General features: G+C 44.1%; 1 protein-coding gene across 1 annotated transcript in view; it reads right to left on the bottom strand.

Moving 5' to 3' along the window:
- Window positions 1-251, bottom strand: part of gpr139 (G protein-coupled receptor 139) — a 66,248-nt gene extending 65,997 nt beyond the window's left edge. Inside the window, exon 1 of the mRNA XM_048609853.1 lies at window positions 128-251. Within this exon, the coding sequence (XP_048465810.1) occupies window positions 128-251 (124 nt within the window). The remainder of the gene's footprint in view (window positions 1-127) is intronic.
- Window positions 252-23,367: the final 23,116 nt, after the last annotated feature.

The following is a 23,367-nucleotide window of genomic DNA, read 5'->3' as shown; positions in this document are numbered from 1 at the left end:
AATGGGTTTATCATTTCTTTACTGTTTCATTAAACTATCATTTGAATAAATGTGAAGCCAGTGATAACATTTCAAGTACGAACGTCTTTTACTGAGCTCCTGCTCTTAGATAAAAATGTGCACTCACCTGGTAAACCTAAGCACAGCAGAAGACTGTAGTAGGCAACACGTACATATTCTAAACCACAAGCGTGCTCCCCATCATGGGAGGGAAGGGGACTGTCGGTGTTGAAAATGTGATTATGCTCCATGGACTTTCCTTGTTTGTTGGCTCAGTCTAAACATGAAAACACACAATGAATGTCGGCACCTTGACTGAGGCTCTCTATCCAGTCTCTATCCTTCAACACATGTTCGACTCTGGATTCTTCCACCTGCTGCTTGCTGCTAAGCTGGCATCATCATTAGGAGAAAGTGCTTTAACTGCATCGCTCTTAAGGGAACTGAGCTGAATTGTCATTAAAGTAGGTAAATTAATACATTAAAATTTGATGATGTTTAGTCACCTCTATTGGTTGCATCTCTGAAGAGTATAATTAATACAGTGCGAAAAGCAATAGCTCATGCAAACGGGTTTGCAGCTTACAGTGCAGTCATTGGTTTAAAAACAATTCATTCGTTCCTTTGCTGCTAGAAATGCTTTTATCTAAAGCACTTACCTTAAGGCAGGGAAGTAAGTATTCAATGTTGACGTTATAAGAAAACCACCAATTCACCTTCAACCATGTGAAATCAGATCAATCTTTCTGAAGATTATTGAAGGCTATTATACATTGCCTACAGACAACAGTAGAGTTCTGTCAAGTGTCATTCTCAGTGTGTCTTGCCTAGCCACGTGACAAATGGTTTGAGAATAGTGAACATGAAAGATTAGAATGACATACCACAGAGGCATGTTGCAGCTGTCGACAATAAACTATATGTTGGCTCCTTGCAAACTCTAAAGTCTGAAATCTTCAAATCAAAAGATATAGTAAGTCTTTGTTTTGGCTTAGTACTACTTGCAAACTAGGGAGAAATGAAAAAAATCAAAGAGGATTGAATTAGATCAAAAATTATTATTTAGATCCTGCACCTACTGAATCACGCAGCTATGTAAAGTGAGGTGACAGTCTGATTCCCTATGCAGCTGTCACCTCAACATTTGACAGTATCAATGGCTGGAAAAGAGAAGCTTTAAGGAGTGAGTGTTAAAATATTGTTCTCTCTTGTAAGTGGCCTCTTTTTACTGATGAATTTAATAACCCAATAATCTGTAACTGATTTGTAAGATGTTCTTTTAATGCAAGTCCTTAAACAGTTAATGGATGTTACTCAATCTTATATGACTGATGTAGTATTGTGGAGTTAGATTTTTAGGGGCAAAATTGATATTTTCACTTCAGTTTCAGAACTTGCTGACAGCAATGTGAGAACTTGAGACATTTGCTTCTTAACAATGAAATTTTAAGGGCAACAGTTGAAGAGTCATTTATCTGCAGCAATGAGTTTTTAACCTTTCCTAAGTTACTAATGAACCACCCAACAACCTAAGTTGTACTAATTCAGGTGTGGATTTTGTACATTGATATGATGGTGATTCAATGACAATTGAAGAAAATTTGAGTAATTGATGAGTATTGTCAGTAATGGAGAATCTGAGAATGGTCAAGGTGAACATGTGAAGAAGGAGACGAGATTAGCCACACATCACTCAAAGAGTGAAACCCGCGTCAACTACGCACTGGACCGTTCTGGAAATCTGGAAGCAGGTTCATTCCTTAAAGAAAAACATGACTGGAATATTAATTTGTGGATGTGTCCCATTTTAAACCCTAAAAACAGAAGGTGCTAGACTGAGAGATGTGAGTAAGACATTGTTAATGATGTAGAAATAAAGGTTATGCAAATGTATTTATATTTGTTATGATGGGAAGTGAAGTGTAAAGCAGCATGGAATTTACCCAGGTCCATACACATTGCCCTCCAGCAGTGACATGCATAATGCAGCATTGCCTCATTAGAAATGTCAACAGTATGTGCCATCATGTATCCTTCAACAAGTGCTGTTTCCCAAAGAGAGTAACAATCTCACAGTTAGCACAGGAAAGATTAGCCAAGCCGTTTCCACAAGTACACGATACTGGGCGCAGGGAGAGTTGACGAGCGTTTGCTGCCACTCTCCTTTAATTGCTGCATGTTCATATTCTACACAGAGACATTCCTGAAAAATAATGGTCAGAAGAAATGACAAACATGTAGAGATTTTAACACCATGGGACTTAATGAATTAAATGTGAATACTCCGCCAGTCTATTTTTACATTAAATATAAAAGTGAAATGAAATGGCAGTTCAGCAATAATAATAGAGCATTATGAACATCTAAGCCAGGAAGCTTGTGTTCAAGTCCCACATATTCTCACAGTGAGTAATAGCAATTCTGAACAGATTGATTTGAAAATACCTATAACAGTAATAAACAATAATTATCATAATAAATAACAATATTGAGAAATTATGAAACAGAGAATGTTGGAGAAACTCAGCTGGTCTGGCAGTATCAGTGAAGAGAGAACCAGACTTAATATTTTGAAAATGAGTCATACTGGGCTCAAAATGTTAACTCTGTTTCTCTCTCCACTGCTGCCAGAACTGCTGAGTTTCTCCAGCATTTTCTGTTTTTATTTCAAATTTCCAGGGTCCTCCGTACTTTGGTTTTAGTACAATTGAATGTTATGATGCTTGAATGCAGAGCTCATTGGGAGAGCTGCTCAGCGACCTCTCACCCTTATTCTCTGTCTGGGATGGGTGTGGGTGGGGTCTGTTCTCCAGATCTTCCAAAGGGCTATGTCTGCACCACATCCATTGTTGGGTGAGGCAATGCCATCACAACATTGTGCAGTACTGCACTACCCTCCTTGCAATCAGATTTCTTCTCAAACTTGAATCTTGTTGTATTTCTTCCTTGATGTGCCTTCTGATTTAAACGAAAGTTATTAACAGCCGCAATTGCCGAAGAAGAACTTACATTTATATCAACCTCAGTGAAATGAGATAAAAGCAGACACCAATCAAATATGGAGATTTCATACTGAATTAAAGAGAAATGCACAAAACATCATGCACAGAAAGAGGCCATTTGAGGAAAAACAGACTTTGTAGATGTCTATGTTCCACACAGATCCCTCTCACCCTTTGTCAGATAAATCTATCTGTGTAACCCTCTCCTCCTTTGTCCTTCACGATTGCGTATATCTTGCCCTAAATACATTGACATGATTCACTCCGCCCACTCCTTGCTGTAACTGGTTCCACATCCTCACTTCTCTTCGGATAAAGACATTTCTTCCAAATTTCCAATTTGATTCCTTGATGATTTTTTTAGTTCTGCTTTTTTCCACAGGCAAAAACATTCAATTTAAAATCTCACAAAATAATTGGATCACCTGTAGCAAAGAGAAAAATAACTCCTTTTTGTTTGATAGTTTTACCTTCACACATGTGGCACTCACCTTGAAAATCTTTTTTATTTGGGGTCAAAAAATGAATTGTACGAAAATTCTTAAAGAAGCAGAAGGAAGTGGAGAGTTGGAAAGTTCAGGGTGGCACCTGGAACCATTGGGCTAGGGCAGGGCCACCATTGTAAGTGTGGGGTAGGGAAATGCTGACATGTCTTACCTCTACATAAGGATGCAACTACTGCTCAGGCAGTTCTAGTTGGACTAGATTGGGAATGCAGAACCCTTTGTTAATATGTGATGCTGTTTTAGCTTGTTAAATCTCACAACTATTCTGATGTTTACAACTGCCCAATCTTTGGCTCTGGGACTTGAACTTTGGGGCTGTTTCCTATCTCTAATGGGAAAGAAGGTCGGGGTGAGCTGCCTGCTTGAACCACGACAGCCCATGTGTGTAGGTAGACCCACAATGCCCTTAGGGAGGGAATTCCAGGATTTTGTCCCAGCAACAGTGAAGGAATGGCGATATATTTCCAAGTCAGGATGGTGAGTGGCTCGGAGGGGAACTTGCAGGGGGTGGTGTTCCCATGTATCTGCTGCCCTGTCCTTCTAGATGGAATTGGTCGTGGGTTTCGAAGGTGCTGCCTGAGGGGCTCTTCTCTCTTCTTGGAGATAGAAACTTTCTCGCTGGGGCCACAAATGACTATGTGACATATTAAACAAGTATGAGCCCACTGTTGATGAAAATTCACGTGGTTGGAGATGCTTAAAGACAGCAATCTGTTCTGAGGAGGGGTCACTCAACCTGAAATTTTAACTTTCATTTCTCTCAGCAGATGCTGCCAGACCTGCTGAGCTTTTCAAGCAATTTCTATTTTTGTCTCTGATTTGTCTCTTTTGGTTTTTAACCGACTATTAAAGGTGTGTGTTTAACTAGTCACTGCAAAAGGTTGTTGTTAAAGAACTTTTCAATGTTGCACAGATGTGTTTATTCCAAAACATTTTAGACATGTGTAAGAAATTTTAAAATTTATTTGAAGTTTAATATTATTTACTAAATATTTTGTGATTCTTTGTATGTATTAAGCCATGGTTCCTATTCATGTAATTCTGACAGATGTGCAGACTTTCCCTTTTTCAGTGTGTTATTAACTGTGATCTGGTGACAGTGCAGTAAGAATCAGAACATTTAGCTCTTTCACATCCCTGTCGTTCTTACTTGTCAGACAACAAGATGTCTAAGTAATTGTTGTTACAAGGGCACAGGCCACAGCGTGAATTCTGTTCAGGATAATTTAACTATCTGCCATGCCTGAGGCCTGGTTGGCTTCTTGGCTGTAGCTTACAATGTGCATTTCTAATTCAGCATGGAAGGCTCACATCTCTCTTTGCTCGCACGTTTGAGATTAAGTTATTAGAGAGGGCATTCATGCAGGATGTGAAATTTAGCAATTCCTCCTAATAGCAACCAGATACCAAATTATTACCATATCCTATAATCTAACCCATACAGAACTTACTTTCTGTTTTAAATTTCAAAAGAGTGTGGTTCAAATCAGGCCATCTAGCCATACCTTACGCATTAGCCACCAAATCCACCCGATAACATCCCCATATCCGATTCTAGTACCATCTCCCTCTGTTTAGGGAAAAACTCACTCTGACTGGAGATTCAGTGGCAGTTAGGAAGGCAAATTCAATGGCCGTATTTATTTCGAGAAGCCAAAATAAACAAGCAGGGATGCACTGCTGAGGCTGTACAAAGCCCTGGTCAGACCAAATTTGGAATATTGTGAGCAGTTTTGGGTCCCGTATCTAAGGAAGGATGGCTGATGTTGGAAGGAGGCCAGAGGAGGTTCACAAGAATGATCCTGGGAATGAAGGGCTTGGTCATATGAGGAGTGGTTGAGGGCCCTGGGTCTGTACTCGATGGGGTTGAGAAGGATGAGGAGGGGATCTGAAACTCACAGAATACTGAGATTCCTGGAGAGAGGGGACATGGAGAAGATGTTTCCACTACTAGGAGAGACTAGGACTGGATGGCATAGCCTCAGAGCGAAGGGACAACCGTTTAGAACTGAGATAAGGAGGAATTTCTCCAGTCCAAGGGTGGTGACTCTGTGAAACTCATTGCTGCAGAGGGCTGTGGAGGCCAAGTCACTGAGTGTATTTAAGACAGAGACAGATAGGTTCTTGATGAATAAGGGAATCAAGGATTGTGGGGAGAGGGCATCAGAATGGGGTTAACAAATACATCAATCATGATCGAATGTTGGAACAGACTTGATGGGCCAAATAGTCTAATTCTGCTCCTATATCTTATGGTCTTATGGCATTGCCTGCTCCAGTTTTAAAAGCCAGTTGTGCAGCTGGTTGTCAGTCCAGAGCTGTCCTACACTGTTCCTGACATTTGCCTCAGATGTGACAGACAGGGGGGATAATGTACCCACCCTTTTTGGCAAAGGGCCTGGCTCCTGCTGGACAGGATGGTGCCAGCTTGGGATCTCCTTCTGCTCCAAGACCAACTGTGGAGGCCATGACTGCAGCCCATTCTATCCTGGTCCAAGCTTGCCCCACTGGCTCAGTGCAGTCTCAGTCCTTCCACACCTTCATGCCCCCTGCGCTGCCCACCCACTCAGTCACTTGGGCCACCTCCCCACCTATAGCAGTAACCGTTGATCCTCTTAATAATCAAAACTCAGGACTCGTATCAGAGACTGCCCTGTGCCAGGACCCCTTGAACAAAGGCCATCATCCTTGACTGAACTGAAGACTGTTGACAACCAGGACAAGTTTCCTGCCTTGTGTCTGCATTAGACAGCCAGGGGATACCACTGCCCTGTGAGCCTGGTATCTCTGGATGAGGGGCCAAAGTGCAGCCAGGGATACAGAAGCACACCGTGAATGGATTGGAAATGTACCATGAGAATGCAAATATCCCTGTATGTGGAGTATGTGGCCATTGCACACAGAGTTTGTCCAAGATGTTGATGCCTTGTCTCCAACATGGAAGTCACTTGGAGCAAGTGATGAGCTAAAGTTACCAGGTGCTCACTTTGACTTCATGATGAGATTTCTTGTTTGGTGTGATTGATAAATGGGAACTGAATGTTAATGAGGTGAGTTGGACCCAGCATTTGGCTGCTGCCTAGCCCGAAATCCCAGAAAGATGGAGAGAAATGTTCCTGATGTCAAGATTGGCCTCAACGATCTTTTTGTCTGATTCTGCTACAAATCTCACCAAAGCCCATGTCTTTCTGGCCCCTACACAATTCTGTCCCACGTTTCTGTGATTCTAAGATTACTGACCAGATTTTGGGATGGTTGAATCAGAGAGGAGCCATGAGAGATGAATGAGATTCTAACTGAGATGTCCTACTTGGATACACTGATTCTATCACATCCAGAACCAAGGTCGCTCTCTGAGATGATCTTAAGAGAATAACAAATGAAATAAAAACTGAAGGAAGCCATGAGCCGGACTCTGGACACTTAAACAGTGAGCTATTTGTGTGCTGGGTTAGGGTAAAGTCACTATAGTTCCAGAGGACCACGAGGCTGCTCTCTGAGAGAGACAGACAGACAGATAATTGGTGCTGGTTTAATCTGAGAAGCTCAGGTCTCAGGTCACCATGAAGATTCTACCTTCTCAGTCTTGCCCCTCACCTGAGGCATGGTGACCTTCAGGTTAAACTCACCACCAGTCCCGACCCCCTCCTCTCTCTAATGGGATAGCAGCCCTGCGTTCCTCTGGGATTATGGTGACTTCATTCCTGTGAAGAGCTGTAAAGGTGACAGTCACTTTAGAACATACATAGAACATAGAACAGTACAGCACAGTACAGGCCCTTCGGCCCACGATGTTGCGCCAGACTTTTACCTTAAACTTAAGGTCTATCTAACTTTCAACCCTACCTTATACGATCATCCATCTGCCTATCTAATAGCCGCTTAAATACCCCTAATGAGGCCGACTCCATTACCCTCTCTGGCAATGCATTCCACGCCCCTACCACTCTCTGAGTAAAGAACCTACCTCTGATGTCTCCCCTATATCTACCTTCACTCACTTTAAAACTATGCCCCCTCGTAATAGCTATCTCCACCCTAGAAAAAAGTTTCTGGCTATCCACTCTATCGATACCTCTGATCATTTTGTACACCTCTATCAAGTCACCTCTCATCCTTCGTCGTTCTAAAGAGAAAAGCCCTAACTCTCTCAACCCTTCCTCGTAAGACCTTCCCTCCATTCCATGCAACATCATGGTAAATGTCCTCGGCACCTTTTCCAACGCTTCCACATCCTTCCTGTAATGAGGCGAACAGAACTGGACACAATACTCTAGATGTGGCCAAACCAGGGTTTTGTATAGCTGGAGCATAACGTCACGGCTCTTGAACTCAATCCCTCTATTAATGAAAGCTAACACACCATACACCTTCTGAACATCTCTATCCACCTGGGTGGCAGCTTTCAGGGAACTGTGGACATGAACTCCAAGATCCCTCTGCTCCTCCACACTGCCAAGAATCTTTCTGTTAACCCTGTATTCTGCTTTCAAATTTGTCCTTCCAAAATGAATCACCTCACACTTTTCAGGGTTAAACTCCATCTGCCACTTCTCAGCCCAGCTCTGCATCCTATCAATGTCCCTTTGTAACCTAGAACAGCCCTCCGCACTATCCACAACTCGACCCACCTTCTTATCGTCCGCGAGCTTACTAATCCACCATTCCACTCCTTCATCCAAATCATTTACAAAAATCACAAATAGAAGAGGACCCAGAACAGATCTTTTTCGTACACCACTCGTAACTGAGCAACATGTTGAATATTTTCCATTCACTACCACCCTTTGTCTTCTAAGGATCAGCCAATTCTGAATCCAATCTGCCACATTTCCCCCTATCCCATGCCTCATTACTTTCCGCATGAGCCTACCATGGGGAACCTTATCAAACGCCTTACTTAAATCCATGTATACCACATCCACTGCTCCACCCTCATCCATGTGTTTGGTCACCTCTTCAAAGAATTCAATAGGTTTGTGAGGCATGATCTACCCCTCACAAATCTATGCTGACTATCACGAACCAAACTGTGCCTTTCCAAGTGATCACAAATCCGATCTCTCAGAGCCCTTTCCAATAATTTGCCCACTATTTTCTCCTTTTACATGGCAGCTTGCTGTGCAGCTTGTGAAATCTTTCTCACTTGTACCTTGATGGTACACAATTGTACAAAATCACGAACTGGACCATCACATTCAGGCACAGAGGGATAGACAGAGCAAAAATAGACTAACTTGATCCATTTGCTGAGCATCAAAGTTCACAAATTTACAGATGTTTCACTACAATTTCTCGGAGCGTGCAGAGTGAGAGAAGCCTGTAAGTCACTCAGGTTATAATTGACTTATACAGCCTTCCACACCCCATAGTCTGAACATTGCACCATTTATGACTAAAATGGAAGACAATTCCATCAAAGGAAAACTGTCAATTTCATGAATAAATGCTTTCCTCTTATTTGTTCATTCTGTAGCAGTTAAATTTTTTTGAAGGGTCTCAAAGATTTGAGAAAGACAAATTGTCCTAAGAAATCCTTTCTTACCAGGTTATTTAAAGCCCGAAGTTTTTTTTAAACTCTTTGGGCCTCATGTTCCTGCTCACCTTCCTATTTGAGATGGCTGCATGTGGTGCCTGACTATCTTGCCATAGAGACACCTCTGATCTACAAATCTCAAATCAGAATGATGTAATGTAACAGATAGTTGGCTCGGTGGAGTCATTCAACCGAGGTCAGTTATCAAATATTCCCCAAGATTGTAGGATCTACTCATTCTTAAAGAATGAAGAACTCAGATCTGAGTTTTCCATTCCCACTTGAGTGTTCTAGTTAAAGGAAATACAACATGGTGGCAGCTTGTGGTTCAGAAGATTTTCTAACTTTAAGCACACCATCTACAAAACTGTGGCAGCCAGTGAGTTTTGACAGTCCTGTGGGACTTGCCTTAATTCTGCCACACCAGGAGCACTGCTTCTTCAAATCGTAGGTCCATTGATCCTTTAAGCATCAACACATTCCTCTGAAAACACTCATACCTTGGACAGTTTCCAGTTCATCTCGGAACCACAGCAGCAAGCTGTAAGTTTAATAGAAACTGCACCAGGCACTACTCGAGTAGCAACTGTGAATAATGGGTCTGTCAGGTGGGTAGTGAAGGTGGCAATCTGTTGTCTTGGAAAATATCAGGCAAGGTCGAATAAAAGGCTGTGCCAGGAAGGCTTGACAAAGTCATAGCAGCCATGACAGTGTTTTTGGGTCATTGTGATGTACTCATCCAAAAGCCAGTTTTCAGACAGGTCCTGAAAAAATACACAGAGGAGGTGACAGTGGGACATACCCTGAGCAAGTCAGAAGCAAAGGGACACGCATGGTAACTCAGGAAGCTGAATCTGCAGCATCTTTAATCCTGAGTGTACAGAATGATTGCTCTGAATTCAGGGTCCTGGGAGCTTTGACACAAACTCCACCAAATCCCCTTGTTGCATTACAACGAAGCAGACATTCTCTGTGAATTTAAGTTGCTTCAGCAGTGTGTAGAATTACCATTTATTGACTTAGTAATTTCTGAGCAAGTGAACTGTCAAGATAAAATGGGTAATGAAGGGCATCTTAGGTTAAAGGTCTGAGCTATTAAAAGTTGAACATAGGATCAAACTAGATATAAGTACTTTGGAGGAACAACTTACAACAAGCTCAATAAAAACCAAGAGAACTGCGAATGATGTACATCAGGAACAAAAACAGAAGTTGCTGGAAAATCTCAGCAGGTCTGGCAGCATCTATGAAGAAAAATCAGGGTTAATGTTTCGGGTCCGGTGACCCTTCCTCAGAACAGGAAGGGTCACCAGACCTGAAATGTTAACTCTGATTTTTTTCTTCACAGGTGCTTCAGATCTGCTGAGATTTTCCAGCAACTTCTGTTTTGTTACAACCAGCTCAACCTGGAGTTTATCACTCGCCAACCAAAGCAATCAATAATCACCAAAAATTGCTGGACAGTGCAGAGAGGAAAGTCACTGGGGGATTTGCTGAGTTGGCTACAGCATCAACATCTATCAAATATTATCATAATAATCCTAACAAGAAAAGTACAAAAATGTACCATGCTGAACAGTCTGGGACTGTGGGTAGATGGAGGATAGGGCCCATAGTTCTAGGAATTCACAGTACTTGGGTCAAGGGTCAGTGAGCTCAGGTCAGGGGTCAGGGTGATGACATGGGACAGGGTCTCTGTGTCTAGGTAAGGGGGTGGGGTCTCTAAACTGGGGCCTAGTATTGGAGCGGGGTCACTATTCTTAGGTGAGGAGGAGGTCACTGAGTTCTGGTCAAGGGATGGGACTGTTGTTCTCAGGTCAAGGGTCATTGTGCTTGAGTCAGAGGTCAGAGTGGAGTCATTGTGCTGAGGTCAGGGTAGGGTCATTGGGCTCAGGTTAGGGCAGAGTCATTGGATTTAGGTCAGGAGTCAGGCTGGTGGCATGGGATGGGGTCACTGTGCTTGGGTCAGGGGTCAGTGTCGGGTTACTGTGCTTGGGTTAGGGGTTATTGTTGCTGCACCAAAATAGATTCTTCACCCTTGTCTACCTCCTCCAAGTGTTGTTCAATAAGGAGGAGTGTAGATTTATAAGTTAAGGGAGGACGGTGCATGGTAGTCAGTAAGAAGCTCCCATACCTGTGTTTGACCACTGTGCTGCCATCTCTACTGGGTGTGCCCTGCCGATGGGACAGGACATATCCAGGAATGGTGATGGTAGTGTCTGGGACATTGTCTTTATATTTTTTATTCATTCATGGGATGAGGGTGTCACTGACCAGGCAGCATTTCTTGCCCATGTCTAATTGTTCAGAGTCAGGCACATTGCTGTGGGTCTGGAGACACATGTAGGCCAGACCAGGTAAGGATGGCAGTTTCCTTCCCTCAAGGACATTAGTGAACCAGATGGGTTTTTCCAACATTTGACAATGGATTCACGGTCATCATTAGATTCTTAATTCCAGATATTTATTTTATCTGCTTGTCCTGGGTCACCAGAACGTTATATGCGTCTGTAGATTAACAGTCCAGTGATCATACCACCAAGCCATTGCCTCCTCTGTACCCTATGATTCCATCAGTACGACTGTTTCTACTTTGCATAAGTTGTCATGATCTCGATGGAGACCAGTTACTATGAAAAAGAAATTTAGATTCACAGTTATTAGCTGAAAGAAATCCATCACAAAATTTCACATTTTAAACAGTAACTTTTCCTATACCTAGTGCTTCTTCTGTAGCACAGACCTGGTAGTTCACTCGTGTGGTTTGACTATAAACAGTTATTTATATCACAAGTTCAGTTTGCCGCTGTAACATTATACATTGCTTTCTGATCTTGCCATGGTAATATTTTGTTCTCTTGATAAATTACAATTGACCAATCAGATTCTGTTGAACTGGTAAAGTATAATGCACTGTCTTAGCTAAGCAGTTTTCCAAGGGTACCAAACACATTTTACCTGGAAGCCATAACTTTGTTATAGCTGCCATATGCATGCAAGTACTTAGTAGTAATTGTGTTAACTCATCTCTGTTTCATTGTGGAAAGGGATTGCCTGAGCGGATCTGATGTAACATCAGGCAACTGTGCCCTGAGCGAACATTAAATGGTTTTGTATTTCTGGCTAAGATCAGGCTGGTTGGATATTAAAATAAGCAGGTTGACAGGAGAATGGAACAGAATCACTGTCACTCTTTTAATGGGTGGAAGATACAATAGTTTGAAAACACATACCAACAGATTTAAGAACAGCTTCTTCCCCGCTGTTATCAGACTTACAAATGGACCTTTCATATATTAGAGATGATTTTTCTCTGCTCCTTTTCTGTAGCTGTAACACCATATTCTACATTCTTTTCTATTACCCTGATCTACTTATGTAAGGTATGATTTGTCTGGTTAGCATGCAAAGCAAAACTTTTCACTGTATCTCGCTCCACGTGACAATAATAACTCAAAACAAATCAAATCAAATCCAAATAAAATCAAATCAAAAAAATCAAAGCAGGTAGTGTGCTGAATCTATTGTGGTACTCCTGGACACTGAGCAAGCCATCAATTCTCCCTGAATTGTGAAGTATCGGTGAATAAAGTAATCATTCTTGTCATCAGCGTCTCCAGTTTCTCCCAGATAAGGTGAAGTGAGCTGGTTGGCTGTCGAGTTTCAGGAATTTGTCTCTGGGGCTCTGAGCACTTTAGAGAAGCCTGAAGTATGAAGCCCTTTGACCCAAGAGTGTGAAACCCAGCTTTGGTGTGACAGGATGATGGGTACAAGAAGCTAACTATAAACAGAGCAAAGTGGGTCTCCAAACTCCCCTCCACCACTAGTTCCATTTACTCCATGACTTCTCCTGAAGACAGAAGGACAACAGATTCTGTGACTGTATGATCTGCCTCTTCACTCTTCCATACCCACCCCCTTCTGTCTACAAGTTCTGCCCCTTGTCCCCTCCATACGCGACCCTTCTCTCTCCAAACGCTGTCATCTTTGAAATATGCATCTCAGGATTATAGTGAGAACTGAAAATCCAACAATGCATTTTGTGTAAATCTCACTTGTATCATTTCTGAAGAAGGGTCTAGGCCCGAAACGTCAGCTTTCCTGCTCCTCTGATGCTGCTTGGCCTGCTGTGTTCATCCAGCTCTACATCTTGTTATCTCATAATTTGTTGATGTAACTTTTTGTTTTCTTTATTCTGCCAACAATTTTATTAAAGCTTAGATAAAATACAATTATCATTAAAAAAAAAACAGCCCTTCTGCTCAAGTAAAATCATCTGGAAAGTAAATACAATTTGGTTCTTCTCAATTTATGTATTCTGAATAAGGTGTAGACTGATGCTTATTTGTTCCTGATTGTACAGGAAATTTGGTGATAAAGTATATTAAATCCAGGTTTATTGCAACTCAGTTACTAGATTTAATCACAGCTCATAAGATAATTCAAAAGTCTCCTTTTGGACTGTAGTTAACAGTCCAGATCATGGGAGGCATCATTGTAACACTCAGCATCTGGACTATACTGATGCTGCTTTCTTGCCTTAACTGTAACAGAGTGAGATGTGGAAATACCAATTTGGTGATCCCATTATGCTGGGACTTTGCTTCCTAATGGAGGTATTGTATAATCAATAAACAAAGCAATAGTCCTGCTGCTAACCCATCTACATACTGCCCTCTGATCATGTATAAGTTCGAGCAAGGCTTCTTTGCTGCACAGGACCTCCAACCAATGCTATACACCAGATACATCAACAACATTTTCTTCCTCTGGACTCATGGTGAGGAACCACTGAAACAACTACATGATGATATCAACAAGTTTCATCGCACCATCAGATTCACCATGCACTATTCTTCAGACACAAGCATCTCCATCAGGGACAACACCTCAGTACCTCACTCTACTACAAACCCACAGATAATCTCACGATGCTGCATTTCCAACCTGAAACGTATTAAAGAAGCCATCTCTCATGGACAAGTCCTACACATATACAGGATCTGCTTAGATGAGGAGGAATGTGACGGACACCTAAAGATGCTGAAAGGCACCCTCATAAGAACAGGATACGATATTCAGCTCATTGATCGCCAGTTCTGATGTGCCACAGCGAAAATGCACAACAACCTCCTCAGAAGACAGACACAGGACATGAGCGATAGGGTACCCTTCATCGTCCAGTACTTCCCCGGAGCAGAGAAACTGCACCATGTTCTTTGCAGCATTCAACATGTCACCAATGATGACGAGCACCTCGCCAAGATCAGCTGCAGGGCATTCTGATGGAAGTGGACATCCTCACCAGTCCGACTGAGCTTGGGAAACACCTCCTGAGTGAAGGCAGTGTTTTAGCCTCAGTCAGGACATTTCCTGAACAGAGGGGCTCTGGGTGAGCCCGCAGAAAACCTCAAAACAAAGCCAGGCCTTGGTCAAATGGTTAGAATTTTCTTCAGGATCCAGGCTGACAAGCCACTGTAGTTGTTGCCGGTATGCAGTAGCAAGACAGCGAAAAAGTCCCACTCGGCCTGAACTGAGTAAGAGAACACATAGGTCAATATCCAGGAGAGGGCACACCATGGAAAGCCCACCTACATCTGGTTTGCAACTGTTAAATTCCTTAGCAACAGCCAAATCAGAAGCAATCAAAATAAACATTTGATTAAATGATCACCTGGTTCTGATGGAGGTCGATACTGGCGAGGCTATTTCAGTGATTGCAGAAACAGTCTTTAACAGAATTCACTCTGGACTCCAACCCTCAAGTTTGCATAAGACCTCGGCTAGACTGAGAACCTTTACTGGGGAACCTCTATAGACCAAAGGGACAACTTTGGTTCCAGAGATAGTAGGAACTGCAGATGCTGGAAAATCTGAGATAATAAGGTGTAGAGCTGGAAGAACACAGCAGGCCAAGCAGCATCAGAGGAGCAGGAAAGCTGACGTTTCGGGCCGAGATCCTTCTTCAGAAATGGGGGAGGGGAAGGGGATTCTGAAATAAATAGGGAGAGAAAGGGAGGCGGATAGAAGACGGATAAAGGAGAAGATAGGTGGAGAGGAGACAGACAAGTTAAAGAGGTGGGGGTGGAGCCAGCAAAGGTGAGTGTAGGTGGGGAGTTAGGGAGGGGATAGGTCAGCCCAGGGAGGACAGACAGGTCAAGGGGGCGGAATGAGGCTAGTAGGTAGGAGATGGGGGTGGGGCTTGAGATGGGAGGAGGGGATAGGTGGGAGGGAGGACAGGTTAGGGAGGCGGGGACGAGCTGGGCTGGTTTTGGAATGTGGTAGGGGGAGGGAAGATTTTGAAGCTTGTGAAGTCCACATTGATACCATTGGGCTGCAGGGTTACCAAGCAAAATATGAGGTGCAGTTCCTGCAACCTTCGGGTGGCATCATTGTGGCACTGCAGGAGGCCCAGGATGGACATGTTGTCTAAGGAGTGGGAGGGGGAGTTGAAATGGTTCGTGACTGGGAGGTGCAGTTGTTTGTTGCGAACCGAGCGTAGGTGTTCCACAAAGCGGTCCCCAAGCCCCCGCTTGGTTTCCCCGATGTAGAGGAGGCCACAACGGGAACAGCGTATACAGTATACCACATTAGCAGATGTGCAGATGAACATCTGTTTAATGTGGAAGGTTTTCTTGGGGCCTGGGATGGGGGTGATGGGGGGAGGTGTAGGGGCAGGTGGAGCACTTCCTGCGGTTGCAGGGAAAAGTGCTGGGTGTGGTGGGGCTGGAGGGGAGTGTGGAGCGGACAAGGGAGTCACAGAGAGAGTGGTCCCTTCGGAAAGCAGATAAGGGTGGGGAGGGAAAAATTTCTTTGGTGGTGGGGTCAGATTGCAGATGGCGGAAGTGTCGGAGGATGATGCGTTGGATCCGGAGGTTGGTGGGGTGGTACGTGAGGATGAGGGGGATTCTGTTTTGGTTGTTATTGCGGGGAGGGGGTATGAGGGATGAGTTGCGGGAAATGCGGGAGACACGGTCGTGAGCGTTCTCGACCACTGAGGGGGGGATGTTGCAGTCCTTGAAAAACGAGGACATCTGAGATGATCGGGAGTGGAATGCCTGATCTTGGGAGCAGATGCAGCTGAGGTGAAGGAATTGGGAATAGGGGATGGCACTTTTGCAGGAAGGTGGGTGGGAGGAGGTGTATTCTAGGTAGCTGTGGGAGTCGGTAGGCTTGAAATGGATATCGGTTTCCAGGTGGTTGCCAGAGATGGAAACAGAGAGGTCCAGGAGGGAGAGAGAGGTATCGAAGATGGTCCAGGTGAACTTAAGGTTGGGATGGAAGGTGTTGGTGAAGTGGATGAACTATCTGAGCTCCTCGTGGGAGCACGAGGCAGTGCCGATAGAGTCATCGATGTAACGCAGGAAGAGGTGGGGTTTAGGGCCAGTGTAGCTACGGAAGAGGGATTGTTCCACGTAACCTACAAAGAGGCAGGCATAGCTTGGGCCCATGCGGGTACCCATGGCCACCCCCTTTGTCTGTAGGAAGTGGGAGGAATTGAAAGAGAAATTGTTGAGGGTGAGGATGAGTTCAGCTAAGCGGATGAGGGTGTCAGTGGAGGGGGACTGGTCGGGCCTGCAGGACAGGAAGAAGCGGAGGGCCTTGAGGCCATCTGCATGGGGAATGCAGGTGTATAGGGATTGGATGTCCATGGTAAAGATGAGGTGTTGGGGACCAGAGAATTGGAAGTTTTGGAGGAGGTGGAGGGCATGGGTGGTGTCACGGACGTAGGTAGGGAGTTCCTAGACTAAGGGGGAGAAATTGGAGTCGAGATAAGTAGAGATAAGTTCGGTGGGGCAGGAGCAGGCGGAGACAATGGGTCGACCAGGGCAGTCAGGTTTGCGGATTTTGGGAAGGAGATAGAAACGGGCGGTGCGGGGTTGGGGAAGGATGAGGTTGGAGGCTGTGGGTTGGAGGTCACCTGAAGTGATGATGTTATGGATGTTTTGGGAGATGATGTTTTGGTGGTCGGGAGTGGGGTCATGATCAAGGGGGCGGTAGGAGGAGGTGTCGGAGAGTTGGCGTCTGGCCTCGGCTGGAACTTTGGTTCCAGTCGCTTATGAGAAGCAGCTGGTTCAGCTATCACTGATTGCAGTAAAAGGCTTGGGTCTAAGCTTCACAGGGCGAAATTCATTGAGAAAGATTCAACTTGACTGGCTCAATATTTTGCCTTTAGAAAATGCCTACCTGAGTGAAGTTCTAATTAAGTACCCAGAGGTTTTTCAGGAAGGTCTTGGGACTATCAAAGGGACCAAGGCCATCTTGCATGTCGACCAGGATACAATCGCATGATTCTGCAAGACCCACCCTAGTTCCATTTGCCTTCCAGGTAAAAGAAGAGGCAGGAGTCAGGAGGCTGGAAAGCGAAGGGATTATTAAACCAGTTTAGTTTGTGGAATGGGCAGCACCGGTCGTACTGATTGTGAAGCCCAAAACCTTGTTTGCTTTTGTGGAAATTTTAAGCAAATGGTAAACTGCTTTTCACAGTTGGATAAAGACCCAGTGCCCCGCACAGAGGATTTATATGTGAAGCTGGCAGGGGGGGCTGTCCTCCACGATGCCAGACATGAGCCATGTGTACTTGTGATTGCAGTTGGATGAGGATTCTCAGAAGTACACTACAATTAATACCCACAAGGGTTTGTATCAAAGTATGAGACTGCCATCTGGGGTATCATCAGCCTGTGCAATTTTTCAGTGGGCAATGGAGAACGTTTTACAAGGTCTACCCTAGGTCACCATTTATCTAGATGAGGTGCTAATAACAGGGAAGACCAATAAGGAGCACGTAGAGAACTTGGACATAGTCCTTCAATGTTTCTAGCAGGTGGGCGTATGCCTTAGAAGGGAAAAATGTGTTCCAGGCATCCCAGGTAACCTACTTGGGCTACAGTCGACAAGATTGGATTATTCCTGCTGGAAGATAAAATCAAGGTGATCAAAGGTGCCCTGGTTCCCATGTCTTTACCGGAGCTTAGGTCCTTTTCCTTGGGCTGGTGAGCTATTGCAGAAAGTTCATACGTAACCTGGGCTTCATCCTGGCATCTTGGAGAGGTTCTTAATGAATACTTTTCTTCAGTATTCACAACTGAGAGGGACCTAGTTGTAGAGGAGGACATTGTGAAACAGGCAGTAGGCTAGAGGAGGTTGATGTCAGTAAAGAAGATGTGCTAGGAATTCTGAGGAAGTTGAAGATAGATAAGTACCCCGGGTCTGATGGGATTTATCCAAGGATTCTATGGGAAGTGAGGGATGAGATCGCAGCGCCTTCGGCGATGATCTTTTCGTCCTCACTGTCCACGGGTATAGTGCCGGAAGATTGGAAAGAGTTGTGGATAGTGCAGAGGGCTGTTCTAGGTTACAAAGGGACATTGATAGGATGCAGAGCTGGACTGAGAAGTGGCAGATGGAGTCTAACCCTGAAAAGTGTGAGGTGATTCATTTTGGAAGGACAAACTTGAAAGCAGAATACAGGGTTAACAGAAGGATTCTTGGCAGTGTGGAGGAGCAGAGGGATCTTGGGGCTCATGTTCACAGTTCCCTGAAAGCTCCCACCCAGGTGGATAGAGTTGTTAAGAAGGCATATGGTGTGTTAGCTTTCATTAATAGAGGGATTGAGTTCAAGAGCCGTGAAGTTATGCTCCAGCTATCCAAAAGCCTGGTTCGGCCACATCTGGAGTATTGTGTCCAATTCTGGTCACCTCATTACAGGAAAGATGTGGAAGTGTTGGAAAAGGTGCAGAGGAGATTTACCAGGATGTTGCCTGGAATGGAGGGAAGGTCTTAGGAGGAAAGGTTGGGAGAGCTTGAGCTTTTCTCTTTAGAACGACGAAGGATGAGAGGTGACTTGATAGACATGTACAAAATGATCAGAGGTATAGATAAGTGGACAGCCGGAGACTTTTTCCTTGGGTGGAGGTAGCTTTTACGAAGGGACATAGTTTTAAAGTGAAAGGAGGTAGATATAGGGGAGACGTCAGAGGTAGGTTCTTTACTCAGAGAGTGGTAGGGGCGTGGAATGCATTGCCGGACAGGGTAGTTGAGTCGGCCTCATTAGGGGCATTTAAACGGCTATTAGACAGGCATATGGATGATAGTATAAGGTAGCGGTGGAGGTTAGATTGACCTTAGGTTTCGGATAAAAGTTTGGCACAACATCGTGGGCCGAAGGGCCCTACTGTGCTGTACTGTTCTATGTTCTATCTTTGCATCACCTCTTAAAAATGGATCAGCCTTGGAAATGAGCGCATAACCAAGCGATTCTTTTCTGAATCATTTCTGAAGAAGAGTCTAGGCCCGAAACGTCAGCTTTCCTGCTCCTCTGATGCTGCTTGGCCTGCTGTGTTCATCCATCTCTACACCTTGTTATCACATAACCAAGCCATTGCTTTCAGGGAAGTGAAGAAACAGCTGTCATCCTGTAAGGTGTTGGCACACTATGATCCCAGGTGAGATCTGGTATTGCCGTGCGATGCCTCCCTGTATGACATCGGGGTGGCTTTAGCTCATAGGTGGCCCAATGGAGAGGAACGCCAAATAGCGTATGAACTTTAGCTAATGTAAATACGCCCAGGCAGAGAAGGAAGGTTTGGCAGTTGCATTTGGAGTCAGGAAGTTCCACTAATACCTTTATGGATGTAAATTTGTAATAATAATGGACCACAAACCTCTGTGAGTTCTACTTAAAGAGGATAAGGCAGTCCTGCCCATAGCTTCAGGCCAAACTCAGCGGTGGGCTCTAATACTAAATGTGTATAATTATAAGTTGGAACACTGTCCGAGAGACCATGTAGTGAATGTGGATGCATTGAGCCGCCTTCTGCTGGCAGATACACTCCCAGTGGGACCATCACTGGAAGAATCTGTAATGATTTTACATTTTCTGGACTCTCTTCCAGTCACAGCTGACAATATCAGACTTTGGACGCAGAAAGATCCTGTCCTGGCAAAACACAAACAGCTGGTGGTGATGGGGGAAACCAAACGGCCATCACAACCAGAATTGAAACCTTTTTGGACCCGGAGAGATCAGATTAATATCATGGGGAGCGAGAGTGATTGTCCTGAGCAAAACCACCATCAGATACTGACTGAACTCCACCAGGGCCATTCAATTGTTTCCAAAATGAAGATTTTGATGAGAAGTTATGTCTGGTGGCCAGGATTGGATACACATATAGCTGCATTGGTAGGGCAGTGCCCAGAGTGTCAACAAGGACAAACATTATTGCCAGCCGCTCCCCCACATTTGTGGGAATGGCTGGGTGAACCCTGGACTCAATTACATGTTGACTATGCAGGTCTTTCATCGGCTCAATGTTCTTCATCATTGTGGACACCCACTCAAAGTGGCTAGACATGCATAGAGTTCATTCGTCAAACACAGGGATGACAATAACAAATTGTACGCATCTTTTGCAATATATGGACTTCTAGAAATGTTGGTCACAGATAAAGAGCCATTGTTTAGTAGCAGGGAATTCGAGTATTTCTTAAAGTCAAATGACTTTTGTCATATAAAGACAGCTTAATACCATCAATTGTCTAATGCTCTGGCAGAAAGAGCCGTCCAAACTTTGAAGGCAGGGTTAAAGAAACAGCCTACAGCTTCACTTGATACAAACTGTCCCGGTTCCTAATTGACTATAGAATCACCCCTCAAGCAACTACAGGGATGGTTCCAGCAGAGTTGCTAATGAGGAGAAGACTCCACACCTGGTTAATTCTGATCTTCCCGGACCTGGAGGGCAGGGTGAAACAACATCAGGAATATCAATGCTAGACAAGATTCCTCTGAGTGACAGAGACAGTTTACTTCAATGACCGAAATTTGATATTTGATAGGAATGTGGGTAAAGAGGCATGGTTAACGTGAGGTCAGGTCCAGTGATGTGTAAAGTTTCAGTAGGTGCGACCGTTTGGAACAAGCACTTCGACCATATGAAAGCTGCAAACTCACAAACAGTCTGGGAGTAAAATGGACCCGGCTCCTCGACTGCCTTTCTGACTGTTCTAGAACCTGTGAGCTCTCTCTCTCTGTCAATCATTGAAGATGCCTAGGAATCTGAGATGGACATGGCAGATGCTGCCACCTCAACACCTTTTCCGCCTGAAGAGGAGAATGAATTTCTCCCAAGATGCTCCAGGCACAACAGGTGAGCTACTGTGCATTATACCTGTATCAGAGGCACAGTTAGAGTAACCTGACCCAGTGCTAAAACGCCCAAGGAGGAGCTACAGATAAAACAAACTGGCCTCTGTCCTAGCGCTCAGAGGGGGAGAGATGTAGTGATTGAAATGAGGTCAGCTAGCCAGACCTCATTGAATATGAGTTCCCTGATTCGGGCTGTTAATTCGTCCAATCAGGGAGCTCTGGCTGACAGATGTAAACAGGAGTGTCAGAGACTCTGTTCACTCTGAGAACTGCCTCTGAGGGAACAGGATCAGTGTCAAGGACACTCCTCGTGTAAGTAAAGTGTGACTTGGTGATGGGATGGTGGCCTCTGTGGAGTTATTTTAGACACCTCACATTGGCAAGGTGCTCAATTCACCATGTGAGCCATGACAGTAGTCAGTCATGTTCAGATAAAGCAAAAAAATTGTTATATCTTCCATCCTAGGCCTATGCTTCATTTTGTGAATGGAACCAATTGTAAATGAAGCTGTCTTCAGTCTCCCAGGAAATGTACTGTGTGAATGATCCTTGCATTGGGCAGAAGAAAGGTTTTTCTCGTGAAACAGTTTTGTGAATAAGACTCCATGTAACTGTATCAAATACACAAAAAGAAAATGGAGGGCTTTAGAAAGTTGTTGAGATGGCTGTTATTGATTGTAACTTTGAAAACCCTTCACAGTCTTGGAATGTTTTTAATTCAACTAAATTTCTGCAGCTCCATTACAAGTGGAGAAAACTGGATGCACTTTTAATCTGGAGGAGGTGGAACCTGAGGAGAGAGGCTTTAATCTGGAGGAGGTGGAACTTGAGGAGGGAGGCTTTAATCTGGAGGAGGTAGAACCTGAGGAGGGAGGCTTTAATCTGGAGGAAGTGGAACCTGAGCAGGGAGGCTTTTACATCTGTGAAATTCACAGCTCATTGGGTACCAGTTCCAAATTGCTGACTTCTGCATTTGCCTGGAATGTATTGGGCTCTTAACATACAACAGCTTCAACAGATCAGGGCTGTAGGTTTCTATATCATAGTTACAAACTTAGAGTAAAATGGAAACCTGTAGTTTTAATCTGTTCACACACATGCAGTTTTACTGTTGTCTTTGTGAGTCAGTTGTCAAGTTTCATGAAATGTATTCAAGTGAATAATAACAGTAAAGAAATAAATGCTGGCACAGGCAGTGCCGGTCATGTGCCATCATTGAGTTTGGTAGAGGAATGGGACACAGTGTGTTAATAGGGACACAACATACTTTAGGAAAGGAACGAAGGCAGAGGGAGTAAGGCAAGGCTGGATGGTCACTACTATAACGCTAGGAGTACTTGAGGCGAGACAGAGGAGTTGAGGTCATGGATGGATATGTGGAATTGTGATGCTGTTCCCATCACAGAGACATGGTTGAGAGAAGTACAGGGCTAGCAACATGGTACAGAATCTTCAGGTAGGACAGGGGAGTGTGTATAAGTGGAGGTAGTGTAACATTATTCATTCAGAAGTCAGTTCCTAGAGTAAGGAGGGACAATATCTTGGAAGGGTCTTCAAATGAGGCTTTGTGGTTAGGTAAGAAGGGATAATGACATTGCTGTGAGTGTATGATGGGCACCCAAACAGTCAGCGGGCAATCAAGGAACAGATATGTAGACGTAAAAGTAATTATGGGGTAATGAAATTAGCAGATTTCAACTACCCCAATATTAGTTGGGATAGTCACAGTGTAAAGAGTTTGTGGGACAGATATCTTGAAATGTATTCAGGAGAGCTTTTCAACACATAGAAATTCCAACACAGGATGGTGCAGTGCTGTTCCGAATTCTGGGGAATGAAGCTGGATACGTGTTCAAGGTGACAGTGGGGATCATTTAAGTGATAATAATTGCAACGCAGTATGTTTTAAGTGGACAAATCCCTAGGTCTGAATGGGTTGTCTCCCAGACTGCTGTGAGAATGAAGGAAGGAAATTACACGGGCTCTGACCCAATTTTGTAACTCCTTTGTGGTCATAGGGGAGGTGCTAGAGACCTGGAGGACAACAAATGCAGTTCCACTTTACAAGACAGGTGGTAGAGATAGACCAGTGAATTACAGACTTGTGAGCCTAACATCAGTGGCAAGAAAATATTGAAGAAAATTTTGAAGGAAAAAATTAATCTCTGC

The sequence above is a fragment of the Rhincodon typus genome, chromosome 21 (assembly GCF_021869965.1).
Source record: "Rhincodon typus isolate 14 chromosome 21, sRhiTyp1.1, whole genome shotgun sequence".
NCBI classification, from domain to species: Eukaryota; Metazoa; Chordata; class Chondrichthyes; order Orectolobiformes; family Rhincodontidae; genus Rhincodon; species Rhincodon typus.
Note: the sequence above shows the minus strand (reverse complement) of the source record. Positions and strands in the feature narration are given on the sequence as shown.